Source organism: Chelon labrosus (genome assembly GCF_963514085.1).
Source record: "Chelon labrosus genome assembly, chromosome: 12".
Taxonomy (NCBI): domain Eukaryota; kingdom Metazoa; phylum Chordata; class Actinopteri; order Mugiliformes; family Mugilidae; genus Chelon; species Chelon labrosus.
Window position 1 is genome coordinate 11,852,260 of NC_140345.1, and position 21,963 is coordinate 11,874,222.

Below are 21,963 nucleotides of genomic sequence, written 5' to 3' on the forward strand. Positions count from 1 at the left end.
GAGGGCTTTTAATGATTTCAACGGGTCTCCGTCCGTGGGCGGGTCCTCTTATATGATTGACAGGTCTGTATACCACTGAGATTAGACGTTGAAACCGTCGTTCTTGGCGCATCTGGAACTTTCTGTATTTCCACCAATGAGGAGACACGTTAAATCTACGCACGGTTTTTACAATTCTGTTGTAAATAAACGAATGACAGACGCGGCTGACGGTGAAATTGCCACCAAAATATAATCAATACGGAATTCTGTTACTCGACTGTGTGATAAGGTACTCGAGGTTTATCGATATCAGCGTATGGCGGACTACAAATTCATACAAGAATCACAGACGTCGTTGTGGTGTGCTAATAATTGAATGACAAAGCAATGAAAGAGTAGCTGCTAGTAGTAATGCTAATGCTAACTGCTGATATGGCCAAGTCAACTCAGATCTTAAAATGTACAACTAGCACAGTAATTTTCTTAAGAGATTAACAAGGTAACGACGCTGCCTCCAAGTCAGCTAACCGTTAACTTATTGCCAGTGATTTTATTGCTAACCATTCGCTGTAACTATGTTATGTTAGCACAGCTGTTAGCTTTTTAGCTTGTTACAAAAACGCACGAGAAACATTACTGAATTAATGGAACATTATTGGTGAAGTTAAGTTAAAACTAGATGGTCTTAAATCGCGTTACTGCCACTTTAGAAACGCAGGTATTTGTGCTAATAAATGTTTTCACATATTCAGACATGTATAGACATTAAACTTGGCGTATGTTTCATCTCTTTAGGCTGGTGTGGGTTGATGTCATTCCTACCCGCCAGTTTGCTTTCAGCCACTAGAGTCGGACTGTGTCGTGCCACACAGGTAGCTTGTGGCCAATGCCACAGGCTCCAACTGCCGAGAGAAGTGGACTGTCTACATCGAGAAGAACCAGCAACTTGGCCTCAACAGACCTGTCTTGTCCCCACGTGGCTGTTGGACTGAAGAGGGAGTTCCTGTGGATTTGGAGCTAACATGTCGGAGTTGAATAAAGAGGTGGTGGATTTGGTTTGGGGGAGACCTTCTGGTGGAGGAGTGTCTGCCTCCATCTTCCGTAGATGGACCCAAGGTAGGATGCTTTCATTCACTGTGGTGATAATTGTTTTACCAGGTGTTAACTCCAACAATTTAATCAGTTAAATTCTCCTTTATAGCTGCATTTGAGATAAGGGGGAGTCTGCACTGTTTTGTATGTGGTTAGTGTGAATACGACATATAATATCTTCTTCACCTGAACATAGTTTGCTTCTCCCCCCTCTTCAAGTTGAACCAAAAATTTGTCTTTGGTGATTGTTCTGAACAGTTTTTAAATGTGTTCAAGGTGAAAGTATCCAAAACTTTGTCATTTTTAATACTGTGAAGTGATTTAAGGTTGTCTGCTGACGTCAGGTTTTTTTTGTGTTCATCGTAGGATTTGTTTTTAGTGAGAACGAGCAAACAGCACTGGAGCAGTTTGAAGGAGGGCCATGTGCTGTAATTGCACCTGTCCAGGTATGACGCAGTCCCGCCTCCTTTACAGTTTTATCATTGCGTCAATGTTCAGAAATCTTATTTGAATATAATATGCACTATTTTCTCAATTGCCTAAATAATTGTTGATCATAAAGTATGTGAATGGTTGATCTAAGTCTGTGATCGCCAGCTGTGGTAGAATATTAAACCACTGGAATGTTTTTTGAACATTTGCACTGAGTTTCTTTATCGTTGCAGGCTTTCCTCTTCAAGAACATTCTCTTTAATAGAGAAAGTCCAGACTGGAGGCAAATGTCAGGTAGATTATCCAGAGAAACATTGCTTTAGTTGTTCTTACACAAAGTCTAATTGTATCTCTTGTTAAATTATGTGTGTGTTGTGTTTGTGTTTTTTAGAGGAGGAGCAGAAAACAGCCCTGTGTTCAACACTAAGTGAGATCCTTGAGTCTGCCTGCTCCAGCCCTTCTACAGGGTTTTGTCTGGTGACCTGGGCCAAGGGACAGACCCCAAACACTAGCACGCATGCTAATACACAAACACAGTCACAGTCGCAAACACAGGACATGCCAGAGCCAGAGAGCAGCCAGCCACAACCGGAACAGCAACCCAGTGAGTGCGGCATGATGCATGTTTTTGATAACGGTGCATAAACAGTGATGCTTACTCATTCACAGAAGCTTTAATTAGAAAAATGTGAATTTTAGTGACTAACTATTTGATAGTATGGAGTTTTGCTGTGTCATGATAATACGATATTTATGTATGTTCTTGTACCTAGCTGCTTTGGCTGCTGAGGACCTTGGCTTTGGGCGATTTCATAGTGTTCTTCAGTAAGTGACACTAAATGAGTAACACCTTGCATCATTCATGTTATCCTCACCCTATATAATCTTGGCTTTAAGTAATACTCTTGGTGTCCTGGAGGGATTAAGACCTCGCAAATCCTGGTTTTACAATAGCCACAATGCAGTATTGGGACAGAGTACATATATCTCAGAAGATAGTGTCATCAAAAGAGGGAGGAGGTGAGCTGTTTGATTCGTCTTGTCTGCGAGACTTGGCTTTCACGTCGAATTAGCTATTTCAGTCTTCTCACAGTTTGCTTACTCAGCACTTTCACCGATTGCCTATTAAAAAAATGTTACCTCTCGCTACATTTCTTACACACATAGTGTCTGTCACACACACACACACAAGCTAAATGAATGCAGGGCTGCGTTCGCCAGAGCCATATTGAAATTTCCTCACATAGTGCACTGGCAGCTGAGACCACAGTCAGCAAAACACGTTGCTGACTCACAATGAAGAAGTGCATGCTAAGTATGATAGACGGCCCCACTTGCAAGCTTTCCAAGGTGGAGCATAAGCAGGAACTGGTTCTAAAAGGAGAAGATCAGATTTTTCTTTGTCTTCTCATGCATTTGATTGATTTCTTCCCCATATTGGAAAGGCATCTGGGCATGACGAACACAGCTAAAGCATTAGTCATATTCACTGTGACCCTCTAAAAGCCTAGCAAATCCATCTTTTGAATGTTTCACAAATCATTCTGATGTGTGTTTCCCTCTTGCAGCAAGCGAACTGTCATGTCAGTGTCTGATCTCAGAGAGGAGGTGCTGTCTCTATACCACACCTGGAGGGGGTGCTGTGGAGTCTTGCTTTTCCTTTACTCTGTCATCCTAACCAAGGTAAAGAAAACAGAGGGCTTGATGCAGAGATGGATAGAAATATTACACAGTGATTAGAAACGGCAAGGTCGGAGATGTTGTATAATAGGCAGTGTAAATGAAGTAACCTTCAAGAACTTATACTTTAATTTATGGACAGTTAATCAAAGTTTCTTAATATTTAAGTTTTCCTGGCTGTTGCAATGATGTCTAATTATGAAAAAAAATATTGTGTTCTGGTCTTCTCTGTGCAGGGCATAGAGAATATAAGGAATGAGATCCAGGACACAATGGAGCCTCTCATAGACCCTGTTCATGGCCATGGAAGGTATACAAACACATCTTTAATGGTTAAATGGACACACATAGCGCTTTTCTAGCTTGGTGGTAGTCAAAGTGCTGCAGCTGCCATTCAAGGTGCATGCGAGCATTGACAGACCCTCACCTGCCAACCCTGCAACCACCTAAGCCACAGCAACCCATACATGTTGTCCCCAAACTCTGTCAATTTAACAAAAGGAAATATAAATTATTGCAAGAACTTATTTGTGCTGTAAAATGTAAAGAATATCTCTGCAAGTCCTTTGTACTCTTTATGTCACAGTTTCTATCTTTTGCAGTCAGAGCCTGGTGAACCTCCTTGTAACTGGCCACGCTGTCTCTAACGTTTGGGATGGAGACAGGGAGTGCTCTGGCATGAGTAAGACTGTGAAATTATAGCATGCACACGCTTAAACACTCCAAACTGACACAACAGACACTTGCAGACATATCGGGCGCGCAGAGATGTTTTGTGGTCCCATTTTTAAACCATATTCACCAGAGGGTCATAATTCTCAAATCCCACAGCATTGCACAAAAACACAAATTAATGCCAGTTTGAGATCAATGACATTCTTATTTTGTTGCTCATTATGTCCTTGTCTTGTAGAACTACATGGAATTCATAAACAGGCGTCTGTTGGCTTCCTCACGCTTATGGAGTCCTTGCGCTACTGCAAGGTATGCACACATATAAGTTCCAAGAACGTAACTGGAAAGTATAAACAAATTTTCCACTTGTTGATGATGCTAAGTCTTTTGAGCATTTGTAAGTTGTTGTTTGTTTTCAATAAACTTGACTGTGACGAGAGATGGACAAATGCTTAAACTGAGAGTACTGGTGATACAAATAAACATGCAAGTGCCCACTGTCAGCTTGTAGCTCTGAGATGTGGGACATTTCCAATCTGTGAAACACGAACGTCAGTGAGAGCTCCCGTGTGAAAATATGTGTTTGGAAGCAACAGTCTGAACAGATTAACTTCAAACTCCCGGCTCTCTCTCACGATTATTTTTGATTTTCTGGTACACATATTCTGAAAGACATTTGTTTAAAATAGATCAACAAAAAATTAAAAAAACAACATATTGACGTGACACATATCAGTCTGCCTGGAAACAGGAATCCTAGTTATTTATTTGTCATTGCCAACACTAACAAGCCTCTAAAATGTCCATGTTCAGATATAAACCTTGCAAACAGGCAAAGTAAGTCGCTGTAATCAGTTAATAGCAAGTAGATGGTTGCCAAAGTAACTAGAGGGCTCTTATGAGTCAGTTAAGAGACCATTTGTATGCTGTTATGTGATCAGCATGAGAATCTCAGAGTGAAAAAGAGTGTAAGTTAACACTGACAATATACAGTCCATTTCATTGCATGTTTTATTTGTTGAGGGTTCAGAGAAATGACAGACTGCTTCTGTTTAAATGTTAATATGCTCCAAGGCAAAGACACATGTTGCATCTAAAACAATTTACAGATTTGTGGTGGAAATTACTGAAAATAGACACTCATTTGTAATGTATTTCTTTCCTGTGTTTGTGTCAGGTTGGGACATTCCTCAAGTCTCCAAAGTTCCCTATTTGGATTCTTGGCAGTGAGACTCACCTCTCTGTATTTTTCACCAAGGCAAGTTCAATACACCCGTCCGTAAGACAGCCAACACATATTTCACACACAGAGACACACAGTGTGTAACACAAGCCAGTCTCCTCAGCATGTTAGAAAAACCGAGATATGGAGCGCGCTTAACAGATTTAATATAGTCCAGGTCAGATATCAATGTGGGGAAAAAAAGAGAAGCAAGGAGGGAGGGGAGGGAAAATAAGAGCAGAGATAGTCATATATGGTTAGTGCTGTTTCTTGGCTTTTCACCTATCCAGTAGAAGGGGGGCAAAAAGCTCTCCACAAAGGAACTTAACAAATGCAGGCAAGCACAGTCATCCTCGTACTCTCTCCTTCTCACTCACACACACCAACATACAATTTTATTTTCTCAACCATCTGCAATCAACTAAAGAATGTGTAGCTCATGAGGATTGGCCGTGATGTAAACTGCTGAATCTGAACTCCAGTGAGATCGTCTGTCTTCTGTCTGACGTCACTCTTTGGTTAATTTTAACAATATGGATCACACACTAACCTGGAATAAAAGTTCATATTGTTGTGTGAAGTTGTTCCAAAATCTAATAAGAGACAGAAACGACTCTTAAGAAAGCTTATAGTTCATATTGGAGTTCCCAGACTTATTAGACTAGTAACAGATTCTATAGCAACAAATTGAAATAAGAAGTTATTGAACGAGATGACTCACTGTTGTTTGACCGAAATATGAATGTTAAAAAGGAGATGAAGAGGTAAAAGGAAGAATCTAGAAAAGCACGAGTCGGAATTATGTGCCTTTAAACAAACAACTACATCCAGGTTCATGTGGTCAAATTGCAGGTACAATCTCAGTATTCCTAGAACAGGAACTTGCATATACACACACATCCGCAGGGTGAAGCCACAAGGTATAGGATGCATGCTGTAATTGAGGTCAAACCTGCTGTGTGAACTTTGGGGGAAACATCGTGAATTAAGAATCATCAGATAACCGTGTCATTATGTATGCGTGTATATGCACCTGTGTACACACTAACCCAGATTGCTTTCCAACAAACATGTTTATCATTTTTATCAGCGAACATGTAACATGATAAGCTGCTGAAGCTTGTCTAGTAAAGCTGGCAGTACAGTTGTAACAAATCGATTCTCCCTGCCGTTGTGAAAATGGCACCAGAGCGGGAGAAAAAAAATCCCCTCCAATCATCTCCACCATAACCCCACACCCTTAACATACCATTGATTAAAAGCTCACTTACATGAATAAAGACCAAGCCTGCTGGGCAAGTGGATCATATGTTGGCTCAGTGATGACCCAAAGTCGTCATGCATGCACTGATGACTTACCGATTTCTGCAACTCCCCCAGCACTTGTGACATGTTCACATATACACACATACTCACAGTCTGATTCTAACACACATTCGAGAGTTCGGGAAACCTAACCCTGATTAGCATTAGAGTTGTGTGTGTGAGTGTGTGTGTACATGTGGGTCTTCAGGTGGATGTCTTCCTGTAGGGAAAGTGGTTCCAAAGTTTTCATCTGGATGCATTTGTCCAATTGGAGACTGGGAACACACTTGAACCATCACTTGCATGCATGCACACCTATCAGCCACAACATTAAAACTACTAGCCTGCAAAGTAAATAACATTGATGATCTCATGACAATGTAATGCCAGGTTCCAGATTTTTTTGTTTATGTTGATGTTGCTTGGAAAAGTACGACCACCTGAACATTTTTGCAAAATAAGCACTCCTTCATGGCAACGGCAAGTGGATGTTCTTTGCATCCTGGCGCCATATGTTCCCCAGATAAATGGCACATAGGCACCCGGCCATCCATATGCTATAAAAGAAAACACGATTCATCAAACTGGATGCTCGTGTGACCATTGTAAGCACTTTCAGCAGTGGACAAAGGTCAGCATGAGGACCATTACTGGTCTGAAGCTGTGTAGCCCATTATAAAGCAAACTTTGTACTTTTTGTACCAGCATGAACTTTTTCAGCAATTTGAGCTACAGTCAGCTTGTCTGTTGGATCAGACCACACAGGCTAGCCTTCTCTCTCTATTTACTTCAGTGAACCTTAGTTGTCCGACGCTCTGTTGCCTTTTCACAGATTTTCCTTCCTTGGCGCACAGACTGGGATCACCCCACAGTTGACCTGTAGTTTTGGAGATTCTCTGACCCACTTGTCAAGCCATCGGAATTTGACCCTTTTTTATTTTTCCAGTTTCTAACACATCAGCTTTGACAGCAAAATACATCCCTCCCATTGAGAGGGTTGTATGTATTAGACACTGAGAGGTGCCATGATAACAAACCACTCAGAGTTACCCACTTGACCAGTGGTTATGACCAGTCAATCATAATGTTATGGTTCATTGGTGTATACTGACATACACTGCAGATGCTACACTGTGCCAGAAGTAATGGCTCAATAACTTTGAAGTCCAGCTAAAGAGGGCAGAGATGGGGCAAGTGTCCTTTGCTCAGTAGACCTCACTCATTGTGACCTTGTCCAACCTAAAAGGGAATCTATCTTTAGAGGTAATTTGAAGCACACTTTTTGGGCTTTGTGATACAAAAATACACGCTACCTGGTTATGTAGCTTTTAGCTCCAATATAGAACTATTCCCACAACAGCAGAAAACCTGATCTCTCCCTCTGATGTGTCAGTGGCTCCTTCTTTCTGCCACTGGGGACGGGTGTGTATTCCCCCGAGTGGCTGTCAGTGTGTGACTATGGCTTTCAGGCCATCAGCTTAATAGCATTAGTGTTTTTATCTAATCTACCTGCACAAAGGCCATCCTGCCATTTTTGATCCCTACCCACAATACCCCCCACAGTTGGTCCTCTGTTGTATTAATGTGTGTGTGCATGTGAGAAATAGGCAGAGTGCGTATAATGGCATGTAATGGGATCTGTTTTTGGACAAGAGTTTCTGAGACGCCAGAAGAAAGAAAGAAAGGAAGGAAGACAGACAGACAGAGACAGAAAAGGGATGGGTGATGGATGAGACATATCATGCAATATGTTTAACAAAAAAAAAAGAGATTCTTCCTTCCTTCCTTCCTTCTCTTTGAAGTAGCTAATCACCCAGCAGGTCGGTTGCTAAACTGAAGGATTTCCCAACACACCTCAACCAACCTCTTCAGATTATTGGTCCCTCATGGGAAGCAAAGAGGAAGAAAGGAAGTAAAGAGGAAGGATGCACTCTAAAGTGCAGTGGTCACTCAGGAAAGGAGGTTGGGGGAGGGTGGTCCTCTGTGACATTTCACATTATTCTTTACTCTGGCCTCACTGAGTGATGGGGTTCACAGGCTGTGTCTGAGCTTCTCCAGGGAGTTACGTGTGTGTGTGTATGTGTACAGTAGTCATGCTCTGGGTCAGTGATTTACTAGGAGAGAGAGCAGCCGCTGTGGTGCTCTGTGTCCCTTTAGACTCCCATCTTCTGTCTGCGTCCAGTCTTTCAAGGACTGGTGAAGAGCAGACACAATTTAATTCATTATTACAATATAACAATATATAAGTAAGTGTGGTAAGATACTCAAAACTCACAAATGCTGTATGTGTTCTTAAAGTTAGTAATGAGCCGCCAGTTAATTAATGATATAATGTACATCTATGAATAATCTGGTTGTTCCACTGTTATGTGTTACACAAAACCAATACAAAACAAGAACAATCTCCCCTTGGCAGAATGTCTAATTTGACACATTATAACGTGTCGATAACATACTATCGTCTTATCGATACAAAATATGACACTGCTGAGACAATAAACAGGAAACTGAAAGTGGTGAATATATAAAAACGGCAACATGAACTTAGGGAGTTGTTTCGATAAACAGGATTTCGTTCTGTTCTTTCATAAGATCAGTGCACGCGGGCCACACACAAACACAAAATAACAAAGCGGTGTACATTAACAGTCATTAATAATCTGTGACAGGTCAGACCAAAGGGCATTGTCACAGGATAAAAGGCTGTCTTTTTCAGTGTGTGTGTGTGTGCGCGCGCGCGCATTAGTCTTCCTTTTCCCCTGTGTGTTATGAAACCCATCATTGTGCTATATAACATTTCGCTGGTGTCGTCTCTCTTTTCAATTGAGACGCACTTTTGCTCATCTAAGACAGCTCCATAAATCACTACTTTGTCCTTTCTGTCACAGCCGGAAGACATACACAAATCTACTGAAGAAACTGTGCTCACTCATTATCCAGCAGGAGAGAATGGTTTTCCATTGTCTCCTGTACTTGTGATCACCTGGGATTTAGGCTAGTTAAGGTGAACAAGACAAACACATTCATTCTGCATAACAACCCCTCACACACAGACTCTATCCTACGCCTGTCATGTAGTGAGGCTACGGGTACGTACCAGCAACAAGGCAGGAGACGCTGTCCGAGACCTTTGCTTTGTTCTTTTGAAACTGATCCCTCCAGACGCACTCTGTGGCCACTCAAAGCCTCTCAGCAAACACAATAGCCATTGGGTGGACTGGAAGGAAAAAAAAAGAGTAACTCTAGTAAGGTGCTGTGCCTACCTGTCTTACCCAAAGTAGCTACCTTCGTGTAGAGATAAAGGCTGAAAGGCCAAAGGAAGAATCAAACAAAAGGTTAAGATCGGAGGGAAGGAAATACTCCAGAACTGGAGTACCTACTTAGCACAGGAAAAGGTCGGCAAATATGGGTAAATTGGGCGAAAGGAAGAATGAAAGAGGAAAAAGGCCTACAAGCCTTTGAGATCTCAGACTTGCAAAAAAAATCGCAGATGATAAAGGGGAAGGTTTGCACAGTGGTGGGTGGACCTTCCTCAACATGACAGTGATGAAGAGGTTTACATAAGTATCAGCCAAGGTTTATATTTTATCTAGGATATCCTGATGGACTGCTCTGGTCTGATGATAAGAGAAGAGAACACTCTGAATAGTACTGTATATATGGCATGTTGTAGCCCCAGTCTGGATGTGTTGCTTTGTTTGAAAGATACACACACACACTCCTGCTTGCTCATCCACAAGCCTTCTCGGTCATTTGACAGAGTTTGGCAAAGACATGTTTGATTTCAATGCTTTCTGATTTTGTTCAGAGCAAATATTCTACATCACGTTGTGTATTTGATCCCTTGGGATGGTGTGTGTTGTTCTTGCTTTGTTCCTGTAGGAGAGCTTGTTGTTGCTCTGGTTCTGAGGTCAAGGGTTTGTGCACCGAGGTCAGACTGCCGGGCTGGAATGTGTTCCTTGATTTAATAAGCACACTTACACAGATCTGACATTGGTGTAGCGGAGACCGTCCCTCGCGCAGACACACATACACACATACGATACCACACCATGTTTGCGTAAGGAGCCATGAGGCACACAGACACACACTTCCCTGCAGAGTGTGTTAGCTCCATGACATGTTTTCCAACTCAGCAGCATCTTCCTCAGGCCTCTAATAAAACACAGATCAAAGACGACCAAGAAGACCTGTAATCTCACACACACACACACACACAATCACGTCATTTCTGCTGCTAGTATGTGTGTCTCCATGCATGTGCACCGTCTTATGTTCTCTGGAGTCACTGTATTTTCTGTTCCATTCTTTGCCTTGTGAATAGGCTAGCCATAATAGTATGTTTTGTTTAGTCTGTTGATGACCACTTCCTAGTGTTTGTCTGCTGGTGAAGTGTTGACATTAGCACTGCTGACATTACCAGGTGATTTACAGTGCATGTGTCCATCTGCCCCGTAAGGTGATAAACTATTTTAACTTGGCTTTGGAGTTCATGAGGCTTATTGAACTTCTATCTGCAGTCTAACATGAAATAAGTCTCTCATCACTTGGGGAAGTGACTCATATTTTCTCAGTTAAAGTATAAGGAATAATTACTGTATATCAAAACAGTTCATGTTTCATGACACTGACATGTAGTCAACCGCTAAAGAACTTTTTCAGCACTTTATTCCTCCGAGATCTCTTGTCCGGCCTCGTAAGTGAAACACAGACACATCTAGCTAATGACAAATCTACTGTCAGATTTATGGAGCCTGTAATGTTAACACATCAGGCCTCTGCATCATCAGAACCGCGTGCGAGCGCGTGTGTTCGCTGCTGTGCGACTGTTTTTCTTTGCATCTGAAGAGCCTGCAGCTGGGAGTCATCTCTTCTTGATGTGTCCCCCTGACCCCCCCCCGTCTTTCTGAGTAAGCCCCGAGTACAGTAATAAGTGGACCGTGAAACCCAAGCAGCCCGTGTGGATCTGAGGCTCAAGTTTTAATAAAGGCCAGCTAAAGGAGATGAGCAGGGTTCATTTGCTCTCCAAAAACATTATGTGTTTGTCCAGCGATTCGCTGTCATAAATACACTCCCTTTCTCACTCGCATGGAAGAGCGGTGCAAACCCTCTTGACTCCTACTAGTTTTTACATGTTTGTGTGTTTTATCTGCAGCTGAAAAGCCATTGTTTTAAGAAGTATCTGATTGAATTCTCCCTCACTTTCGGAGAATATTCCTTGTTTCTCTGAGGTTTTTCCTTTTTTTTTTTAAAACTTTTCTAGGTGGTTATTCATCCATAATATTTTTAGACAGCTATGACACTTAACCTTGCACTCTTCACTGTTGATTTCTGCCAGTGTTGCTTATCAGAAACTGATGGCTATTCTGCTGTCAAACTTACTATAAGCTCTGGGCAAGATATGTTTAGAAATATTCAATAATGTTTAAGAACGAGTTAAGAAAAGATGGGGCTTGAGAAGACATTCCTGTCCAATGAGCTCCATCCATCGGTCTCTGGGATTAAGGCTATTAAAGTAGGTCCAGTGTTCTTAAAACAAACTTGTCATCCAACCCCGTCTGAAGGTAAAATGGTTTGTTCTTGTTCCAAGCAGTCTGACTTCTCTCTGGCTTTTCACTGCATACATTGGGCAAGCTTTTCACATATTTTATTTTGGAATGTTACAAACAATGAATTCTCGCGTCTGAAAGTCTGTAGTATGAGGAAAGGTTTCAGTTACCGATGATCTGACGAGCATTTAGTTTGAAGCGTTCTCAGGCCCTCATTGTAGAGAGAGCAATCAGTTTATCAGCTCATCGAGGGCCCGTCATAACAGGCATCACCTACTTGTACATTCATATACACACCTCCTCATTTCTGCTCTCCCCGCCAACACCACTCTCTCCTATCTTTACCGGCAAACAAACACTGTAGAGCTCGTCATAAATCACCGGCTTTACATGTAAAACTTGATTTCCTGATTGTGTGTTTGGAGTGAAAACAAGCCGTCTAACTTTATCACCAGATCAGTTAATAACCCAATGCGCTCTGGTGATTGCACTACCCCCCATTAGATTACACACGGTCGCACACAAATACATGTTTAATGTATATTATCAGTGCATTACACACTCATTGCTTGAAGTGGGACTGTATGGTTGCTGCAGTATAGTTTGTTGTACCCTGGTGCTGCTAAGTCTTGGAAAGTTGTGAGTAGATGATGATCTGGTACCTTCACATTGCTCCCAGCTCTTCCGGTGTTTCAGCACCGATGAAGCTACGTTCTCCAGTAATGAGTTATCTTCTGTTTTGTAGCAAATCTCTATGTGGTCACTTTTGTATATAACCTCTTAATGTTGTTATGGACAGTTTTTAACTTTTGTCACCTCCTTGTCTCTTTTGTAATGCTTTCTATGTTCCTCCTTTCTGGCTGTCTCTCAATAGGAGATGTCACTGGTTGGTCCAGAGTCTCCGTCAGAACAGGCAAGAAGAGTCTTCCAGTCATTTGATCCCGAAGGTAATGAACACCAAATGTTTTCATTATATACAACGTGCACACGGTGTCTTCCGCCCTCCACTTGCTATACACATGTTTCTGTAGAGCATTTACTTTATTTGCTCATTAACACAGCTGCTTTATGAAAATCCTGGTGCACAGATTCAATTTAATTAATCCCGACTTCGTCACTCCAGCACAGCTACACATACAAACTGCTGAAACAATACCCTGGCCCTGCTGTCTTTCTTCCTAGCCGCAGATGCATTTATAACCTCCGCTGCCCTCCTCGCCTCTTTCTTTGTTGTTCTCGTCTCCATTATTTTCTTCTGCAGGGGTACCAAGGGTCTGTTTCTCTCTTCTCATCTCCACTGTTGTTGTTTAGGTTAGTGAGATCAGCTTCTCTAACAGCTGAGTCAACCGTCCTGCTTCTTCCCTCTCTCGTCCACATTTTCCTTAAGCTCCTTTCTTGCCACTTCTAATTTGTCGGGATAAAAGGTGACAGGAAGGACACAGAGAGTGACACAGATTAAGGAATGAAAGTTTGGTGTCTGCAGTGTTCATTTGTGCAGCGCCAAGATTACAGTGTGAGATGTTTGTGTGTTCATGAGGAAAGAAAGAGTCCTCAAATAAAACATTTAGCCTTAACATCTGCTCTATAATGGCTTTTCCTTCTTCTTGAGTACGGGACAGAGAAGGAAAAGATGTCAGAAGTCAGTCTCGAGACGTTTTGCCGGAGTGTTCAGCTGGGGACCAGAGTAAATCGCCAGTTGTAACGCTTCACATTTATTTGTTTTCATAGTAAAGATAAGTGCGCTGTTGTCTACCGCCATAAACAGCATCATTCACTGTCACTGCTTGTTGGAACACGTGGTGATTTGTTAGGGATCTTCTTATATGTGGTGAAACGCGATGTTACGTTGAGATAAATCTTACCAGCTGAGAGCAGTCTTGTTCACTACGACAATTTTGACAACAAATATATAAACACAACCGTCGTCTGTTTTTTCCTTGATCTTTATTTGTCTCTTCCTGTTGAACAGAATACCCCTCTGCTTGTTGTCATATCCATCTGCCAGGACACTCTGCATACCATATGGTGTTTTCTCACACACACTTGTGCACACAAACGCATTCTGTCGCTAACAGTAGGTGCACCCACAGACTTGAAAGGAGACTATACTGTACATGACACACATATCCACGCAAAGCGAAGTTGAGTGCTGCATGAAAGAGCCATAAATCTGTCTGTCACGTGTGGAGTCAGCACAGCTTCCTGTGTTGTGGAAAAAAGGCGCCAGGCACATTCACATGCACTGTAGTGACTCACATGGCATACACATTCAGAAACCCTCTGCCTCAGCATGTTCTTTAGTATTTGTTTGCTATTCTGTCTTTGTTGTGCTCTGTGCGTGTGCCCTCTCTGCTCGCTGTCACACTATCAGTTGTCACTCTGAGAGAATAACATCTGGCTCTGAATAGATGAAATTGAGTTGCTTGAGACCGAACAAGCAGAATGCTTGTCAGTTAATCTTCTTCACAGCCCACTGGGGGTTTATGTGTGTATCAAAACAAGAGACCACACAGGCTCGCATGCTTAAATGACAAACCAGAAAATGCCCTACCAGACACAACTGGGCAAAAACACATGTTAGCATTTAAAGGTTCTCCTCTCAGGTAAAGCAATCATCACGACCGTGGAATGTAGGTCAGAGAGAAACAGCAAGGTGTGTGTGTGCTTAAGTTTTGTCAGATGCGTTCATCGCTCAGGGACTGTGATGTAAATAGCTCTTGTGCCGTGTGTGTGTAGGTGAAGGCTGCCCCTGGTTTTTCAATTAAAGTCTGTATTTTATGTTTTGTCTGGGGTCAGTCTTCTCTTCATGTCTTTCTTTTTCTCTCCGTCTAGATAATGGCTTCATTCCAGAATCTCTGCTGGACGACGTGATGAAAGCCCTTGACCTTGTCTCGGAGCCTGAGTAGTAAGCGCTTGCATGTTCAAGGGTTTGTGTTTGTGTGTGCATTTTAGCTTGTGTGTGTATGTGGCACCTGTAGGCCTTCTAAAGTTCTAACTCCAAAGTCACGGCCAGGCCAGGTCAGCAGCCCTCTGCTCATGTTTCACTACTAGACGACTATAAAGTAAGAGCAGAGAGAGCTTACTATAAAGGCTGAGGAAGAATGAAGGAGGGAAAGAAACAGAGGCTTAGGGGGAGATCATTAACGGCAGGAAGAAAGACTGAGAAATCGAGGAAACGCTTTAAAGTGCCGCTTCAAACAGGAGCACGTCCTCCCCTGCCCTAATTCTGCAGCCATGGGCTTCGCCAAGTAACTGGACCACTGATCTGGTCTGCAGACCCCCAGATGGCCAATACATCACAAAAAAACACAGCAAACCGAGGAGGAGACTCCCAGTGCAAACAGGATTCCTTTGTTGGGATTCATGCATTATAAAGAAGTAACTCAATGATTGAATGGTCGTATCTAGAAATACTGGGTTCTGAGTGAGAACTGTTTTCAAGTTGTCTGTAGTGTCCTTCTATAAATTTTAAGACCTATGACAGTCAGCTGCTGCCATTAGTGGTTGACCAACATTGCGGGCACAGCTCTCAGACAAAATGTAAGCTTTTCCAATATTCCTAAAACAGACAGATGCACAATCAAGTGAAAAACAGCACAAGCTAAAATATTGTTTATGACATGACTTAAGAGTCTAGGATGTCACTGTGTCTACAGCGTTACTCTTCTATTTACTGTCTCTAGAATCAGTCCAAGAGACCCAGGCTAATGTCAGTCAGTGACATTTTCAAAAGATATCCACGGACTTACAAGATGAACTAAACATTAAAATGAAAAACAAATATTCACAGGGCTCTTGATGTTAAGCTAGCTAATCTTCATTATCTGTCAGTAATTCTTAAAGGGGAACTCCGGCGCAAAATGAACCTGGGGTTAATAACACATGTGTACCGAGTTCGACCGTTCTCTGGTATTTGTTTTCATGCATTTGTTTTGTTAGTCAAATCTGACCAGTTTTCTTGCAAACCGCTATTTAGCGTATAACGCTAGCCTTCGGGGCACACCGACACATAAAAAGAAATCGCTATTTCTATACCACTAACAAGGCTCACAATATCACCACACTTACACGGTAGCATAACCAGGGTCTCTACTTGTAAACCGAACCATTGAGAACTTTGCAAGTATACAGGCAGTTTAAACAAATACCAGAGAACGGTCGAACTCGGTACACGTGTTATTAACCCCAGGTTCATTTTGCGCCGGAGTTCCCCTTTAAGGATGTTGATGCGTGCGGATAATGAAGGAGGATGATGTGTTAGTGATGATGGATATGCATTTTGAATTCAAACAGCAAGATGGATAGGACACAAGGAATGACTGCAACATGCTCAGTGTAGGCATTTTGCATGCACTGTAGTCTCATGTCTTGTCCATTCTTAAATGATGTGGTCATGCAGTATATACAGAACAAACCCACCACAAATGCCTTAACTCCCCTGATCGCCATTAACACATAAGCCCTTGTTAATAATAATGAGATGTTTTATTGATTCCCGTGGTGTGCGTTGCTCAGTGACACAGGGTCAGCGTCCACTATTTGTAAAAATGAGCTGATGATGAAATAATCATTCTCTCTGTGTCTGAGTATAACCCTCGCTTCTCTCCTCTCTGCCATAAAAGGGCAATCTGACCAGATTGAGGTTTTTTTTTATCACGGTGGAATAATAATAACTCTGATCTAACACGCTGGAATGTCTGGACAGAGGTATATTTAGTTGTACCACGGTATTCATGAAAACATGCACACACTCTCCAAAACACGCCTCATACGTCTGCTCTGAGTGATGAGGTGATGGTCAATTTGGCTGTTTTCAAACACAAAAGTGTTTGTTTTGTGCTATGTCAATAGTTCCTTCCTTCTGCTCCTTTTTTATATGTAATCTGCCCGTGTTGCTAGTTTTGTCTTTTATGATTTCCAGATCAGATCAGATCAGTGTTTTGATTACCTTCTATCTCTGTCTCTGTGTCTTCTCAGTGTCAATCTGGTGAAGAGTAAGCTGGATCCAGAGAGCTTGGGCATAATTCTTCTGGGTCCGTTCCTGCTGGAGTTTTTCCCTGATCAGGTGTGTGTATAGAGGTTACATTACACTGGACCAGATTTTTTTTTAACCTGATTAAAATCATTCTGATTAGAAAATCCAGCTTAACTGTTCACATGGACACTAAGTAAATAAATCTGATAAAAGATATGTGTTTACATGACCCCAAGAAATCTGAATATTTTCACATGCACAAAATAGTTTGGCCTGCTGTGGAGCATCAAATATACTGGAAATATAACAGAAGCGTTCTTCCAAACTTCACTGACAACATAGCCTGACATAGTCAGACTCGATTCTCGTGAGTCTGGTAACACGCCATTGGGCTTTAATTATGTGGCCTCTGTGGAGGCATTTTGTTGTAAACAAATTCAACTCCACGCAGCTCAGACGACGTATGACAACGTCACTGTTACTCTTTTGTCCAAAACGACATAAAGCCCGCCCAAACTATTTGACTGGCCCATCGGATCTTTGCTGGGACATAACTGACAATATTGAATTCATCCAAAAGAAGAAGATGACTACGGAAGACCTTGTTCTTCAGAGGCGCTGCCCTAATCAATTTAATTACTTGTCGTTTTGCTTCCGACGTCGTCATGTTGATGTTTACCCCACGTGAGGCAAACATGCGCGGAAGTAATGTATTTAATTCCAACTAGAGAGAAACGATCAGCCGAAGTGTTTCCATGGTTCTTAGGCTCCAATATGTTCACATTAGATGCAACTAAGAATTCCTTCCGATTGGGCCAGTATGTTCCAGCTGAGGTGGTTGCATTAGATTGGCCTCTTAATCTGATTATTAGTGGGATACCAGTGACCATGGTCCAAAAAAACTGTAACTGTATGACAAAAACCTTCCACCCAAATTATAAAAGGACGAGTGTGTGTGTACAGAAACACACGGGTGACAGTAATGTCTGTTTCCCTAGTGTATATTCAGTGTTGTTACAGCAAATCAAAGGTTTTTAAGCCAGAAACATTCCTGTGGTGTCTCATGTGAAATGTATGAGTGTGTGTTTACCATCATATGACGTACTACGGTACTGAGCGGTGCAAAGAGCAGTAGGACGCCTTCACGAGGCCGGGCAAGCGAGGAAGGCGGGGAGGGAGAGATAGAGGGGAACTGTGTTAAAGTGATCAGGGCTTTAGGGACTCACCAGAGGAATGGCTCCGAGCCGCAAAGAAATTATACTACCATTAGCCAACTGGACACACACACTCAGACACACGTGGGACTGGGGGTAAGGGTTAGGGTTTCATATATAGGCATATAAACACGAGAAGCTGGACACGCTCTCAGACAGCGCACACTATTAGCTTTCAGCACCTTCAATCCAAAGTCATGGGAAGTGTTTTGGCTCACTGTCATTGTTCGAACATTTTTGTAGTGTCGGCTGTTTTGTGCTTATTGTTGTCTGGCTTTGCACAAAGACACACACTTGAGTTTAACACACATGACTTAACATCCAGCTTTGTTTAGAGGCAGAGATGTTACTGGCTTAAGGTAATGCTCTGCCTCTGGGTCATCCCCTCCATTTCTGCAAGAGCAGTTTGCACAGACTCTCTTCAACAGCATAGCATGTGTTTCACTCTGGTCCGTGCCTGTGTTTCAGGATTCAGGAATCCCAGACTCATTTCCCGTCTACCACTACAATGGTCTGAAACAGTCCAACCACAAGGAGAGGGTAAGATACTCTTTTATGTTGAGCCTTTTCATAATAACTTATGACAGTGGTTCATTTTTATATTTTCTGTCTCTCAATTACCTCTTCTTTTCCTGTCATCAGTCATACACACATACACACACACACATGCACACACACATACACACACACAGCTGGAAGCAGCCGGCCACTCCAGAATAAACAGTAGCTATTGCAAGCCTAATAGCCTGTCCATCCATCCAAAAACCCTGGCTTAGCCTCCTATTTCTCCGTGTCATTTCAATACGGAGGCCACTGTCAGCAGCCTCACTGTGATAAATGGTCAAATGCGGGCCTATTAACCAGGCTTTCGTTGATGAATGATTGTCAGTGGATGTCATTGGTGGCTCTGCACAAAACTGGTACTCAGGAATATCAAATTCTTCATCCGTCAACTTTGCCTAGTCTGTAAAACAGTTTGTTTCCACACCGCTACCTGAAATTGTAGGAATGGCACCACGTGTGTGCCCACACAAAGCGCACACGCCTACACACACACACACACACACACACACACACACACACGTGCGTATGGCAGCAAGGCGCCTATAAGGTTGTGATGGCAATTCCATTCCCATAGCTCCAGATGGACATAACAGCTGGTTTGTGTGCGTGTGATTGTCAGAATCGGCTGTATACTTGCATCCGTCTCACTGCATCTCACCTCTGACCCCTTCAGAGGAAGTGTTTGAAATATATTATGTGTTTTTGTATTGACTGTTTAGTCACGTGTGTGTTTGTGTCCTCAGGTGGAGTATGTGGAAGGGACTGCTCTGGTGCTAGGATTTGAGGACCCCATGGTCCGGACTGACGATACTCCGGTGAAGCGCTGCCTACAGACCAAGTGGCCCTACATCGAGCTGTTGTGGACCACCGATCGTTCTCCGTCATTGAACTAGCGCTGACACAGTCTGTCTTCAGCCTCCCTCTCTGCACACGACCCCAAAAGGGTCAGGAAGGTTACAAAGACTGAGACACGCGCAACGCAAACACATGAGAACAAAAAAACGTGTATAGAGGAAGCGAACATGTTCATGGACTAAACATTCAAGCCTGAGATCCATTCTTTCATTATTCTCACTCACACATTCCACACATATGCAAACTCACCTCTAAAGTTCATGCTAATGTCTGTTCACCGTGGCTTGTAAATGACACGCAGGATGTTTATGATGTGATTATTTAATGAAGACAAAATGAGTGACTGTTTATATTTACAGCTCTGCTCTGGGCTGACACCTCTGCTACAGTTTTGTAGTAGACAGTTAGAAGGTGTTTAGAGGGCTAACTAGTTTGGTTCAACAAGAGTTTGTCATCAAATAACTGAACCACATGTAGAGCCAGTTACTGTGAGACACTACTGTTAATCCAGCTACAGGACTGTTTGAGGGAAAACCTACCAAAGCCTTCCACATATGAGAACACACACACACACACACACCCACACACATATAAACACACACAAACACACGCAAACACACACTGTCACTCCCACTGTTAAGAGTTTACAGCGTAAAGGGACCAATCCAGATGCAGAGATCTGAAGATCTGAACAGGATGTTTTCAGGGTTTTAACCAAGAATGAAGCTGGTTTAGGTGCTCTGTGTGTGCGCTTCGTGCGCTACACTAGGATGTTGGCCAAGTTCTCATGTATTTATTATCACCCTCAAAGGTTCTGGAATAAACACTTTTTTGTTTGAAGCCCTCGGCCTCTTGTCCTTTTCCTCATAAATATCATGTCTTGACCCAACATGGAACAACCTCAGGTTTCAGATGGTCTGTCTGTGGCCTTGTCATTAAATCACATCCAAACTTATGCTTTGTGTCCCAGGAGAGAATCTAAATCAGTATTATATTAAATCTTCAAGACACTGATGGTGACTAAAGTACCACTATGTAAACAGAAAGTGATCCTCCTAAGAGAGAATGTGGGGTCTGAAATAGTCTGCACCTTCACCTCCTATCAACTTTTTATAAGGCGTCCTACAACAAAGTGGTATCTTTTACAGTTTAGTGGGTTGCGATATGAACAACAATGCATTTAGGTAATTAGTTCTGACTTGGGACAAGAACTAGTGTTCTTATTTGTGTGTGTGCAAGCTCACAGATAATGCTCGCTCCACTCCACATCTGTACACAGCAGTGTTGTGTAATGGCTGTGTGTCTAATGGATTTGTCTAATGGAGAAAGGATATGGACCTAATCTGGCACAACACTCCGCTTAACAGTCTCGCTATGAGTTTGTTAAAAGAGATGGGGAAGTGGGGCACGGCGCGCTAGATGCAAACCACTACTGTTCTCACGCAGTAATCAATCCAGAATGACCTGCAGTAAATGCGTGATCAGAACACATTGGCAGACTGAGAGGAGGTAACCCGAACAGCGTGTGAATAAATGTCTGTGTTCCTGGAAATGGGACATCAGTGAGGATTTTATTGGATGTAGGATGGTGGAGAAAATGGTTACAGATGGGAGTACGCAAACTCTGAAAGTCTGAAAGTGAGCTGCACTGAAACACCTGGCTCGCAGCATTATGACACAGTCACCTTACAGTGAAACAAAAAAGCACAGGAATAAATCTGGTGCCTCCTCGCTCCATCATCCTCGCCATCTTTCTTGTTTTTGGACAACTGAAAGGAATACATCTGTGTCTGCTCCTGTGTACTCTGTAGATGTTTTTTTTTTTTCCCCCTCTGTCTCTGTGATCATGTTAGATTTACACTAAAACAGCTGAGGCAGAACAGACGCTCCCCACTGCTACACAAAAATGTGTCTTGTAAACGACACAACACAATAAAATGAGGATGTATGGGATGAAACGGGAGAGAGGTCGTGGTGGGGTATTTTTTTCTTCTCCTACACTCTTCACCAAAGTTTGTTACCTGCTTTTCATCCACTCTCTTGACAGCAAAAACTGCTCCGCTGCACTTTTACTGCGCTGTTTCCCTCCTTACAGAGTCTAATTCATCACTTGGCTGCCTATAAAGCTTAGTTTAATTAAAACAAACTCCCCACATGTTAAACAGCAGATTGGGACTTGCTGGAGAGGGTGCAACATCCATGCCTCTTCCCTTTATTCCGAAGGCGCACGCAAAACCATTTAAAAGCTCAGAAGAAAGAAAGAAAAATACCAAAAAGCAGACTGGTCTGGACTTGTCACCTCTTTAGAAGAGCTTTTCAATTGATGATATTATTTTCAGCAGTAGGCTAAGTAACCCCCATGGTTTTAAGAGGAAATCGCTTGGTGCTGACTGAAATGTCGAGCGGACTAACCAACCT

General features: G+C 42.5%; 1 protein-coding gene across 1 annotated transcript; it reads left to right on the plus strand.

Moving 5' to 3' along the window:
• The first annotated feature begins 165 nt into the window (after window positions 1–165).
• On the plus strand, window positions 166–20,389 carry mindy3 (MINDY lysine 48 deubiquitinase 3). The gene is made up of 16 exons (XM_084556354.1): window positions 166–271; window positions 778–1,098; window positions 1,441–1,520; window positions 1,740–1,800; window positions 1,898–2,110; window positions 2,280–2,331; window positions 3,075–3,189; window positions 3,423–3,496; window positions 3,789–3,868; window positions 4,100–4,170; window positions 5,039–5,119; window positions 12,812–12,884; window positions 14,770–14,842; window positions 16,915–17,002; window positions 18,595–18,666; window positions 19,434–20,389. Exons 2-16 carry the CDS (start codon window positions 1,005–1,007, stop codon window positions 19,581–19,583), a joined length of 1,377 nt encoding a protein of 458 aa, XP_084412480.1. The 5' UTR covers window positions 166–271; window positions 778–1,004; the 3' UTR covers window positions 19,584–20,389.
• The last annotated feature ends 1,574 nt before the right edge of the window (window positions 20,390–21,963 follow it).

Excerpts from the sequence above, each read along its gene's own strand:
- mindy3 (XM_084556354.1), top strand. The coding sequence starts at position 1,005 with ATGTCGGAGTTGAATAAAGAGGTGGTGGATTTGGTTTGGGGGAGACCT. Across the intron at positions 5,120-12,811 it reads TCTCTGTATTTTTCACCAAG|GAGATGTCACTGGTTGGTCC; the intron begins GCAAGTTCAATA and ends GTCTCTCAATAG. Across the intron at positions 17,003-18,594 it reads TGGAGTTTTTCCCTGATCAG|GATTCAGGAATCCCAGACTC; the intron begins GTGTGTGTATAG and ends CCTGTGTTTCAG.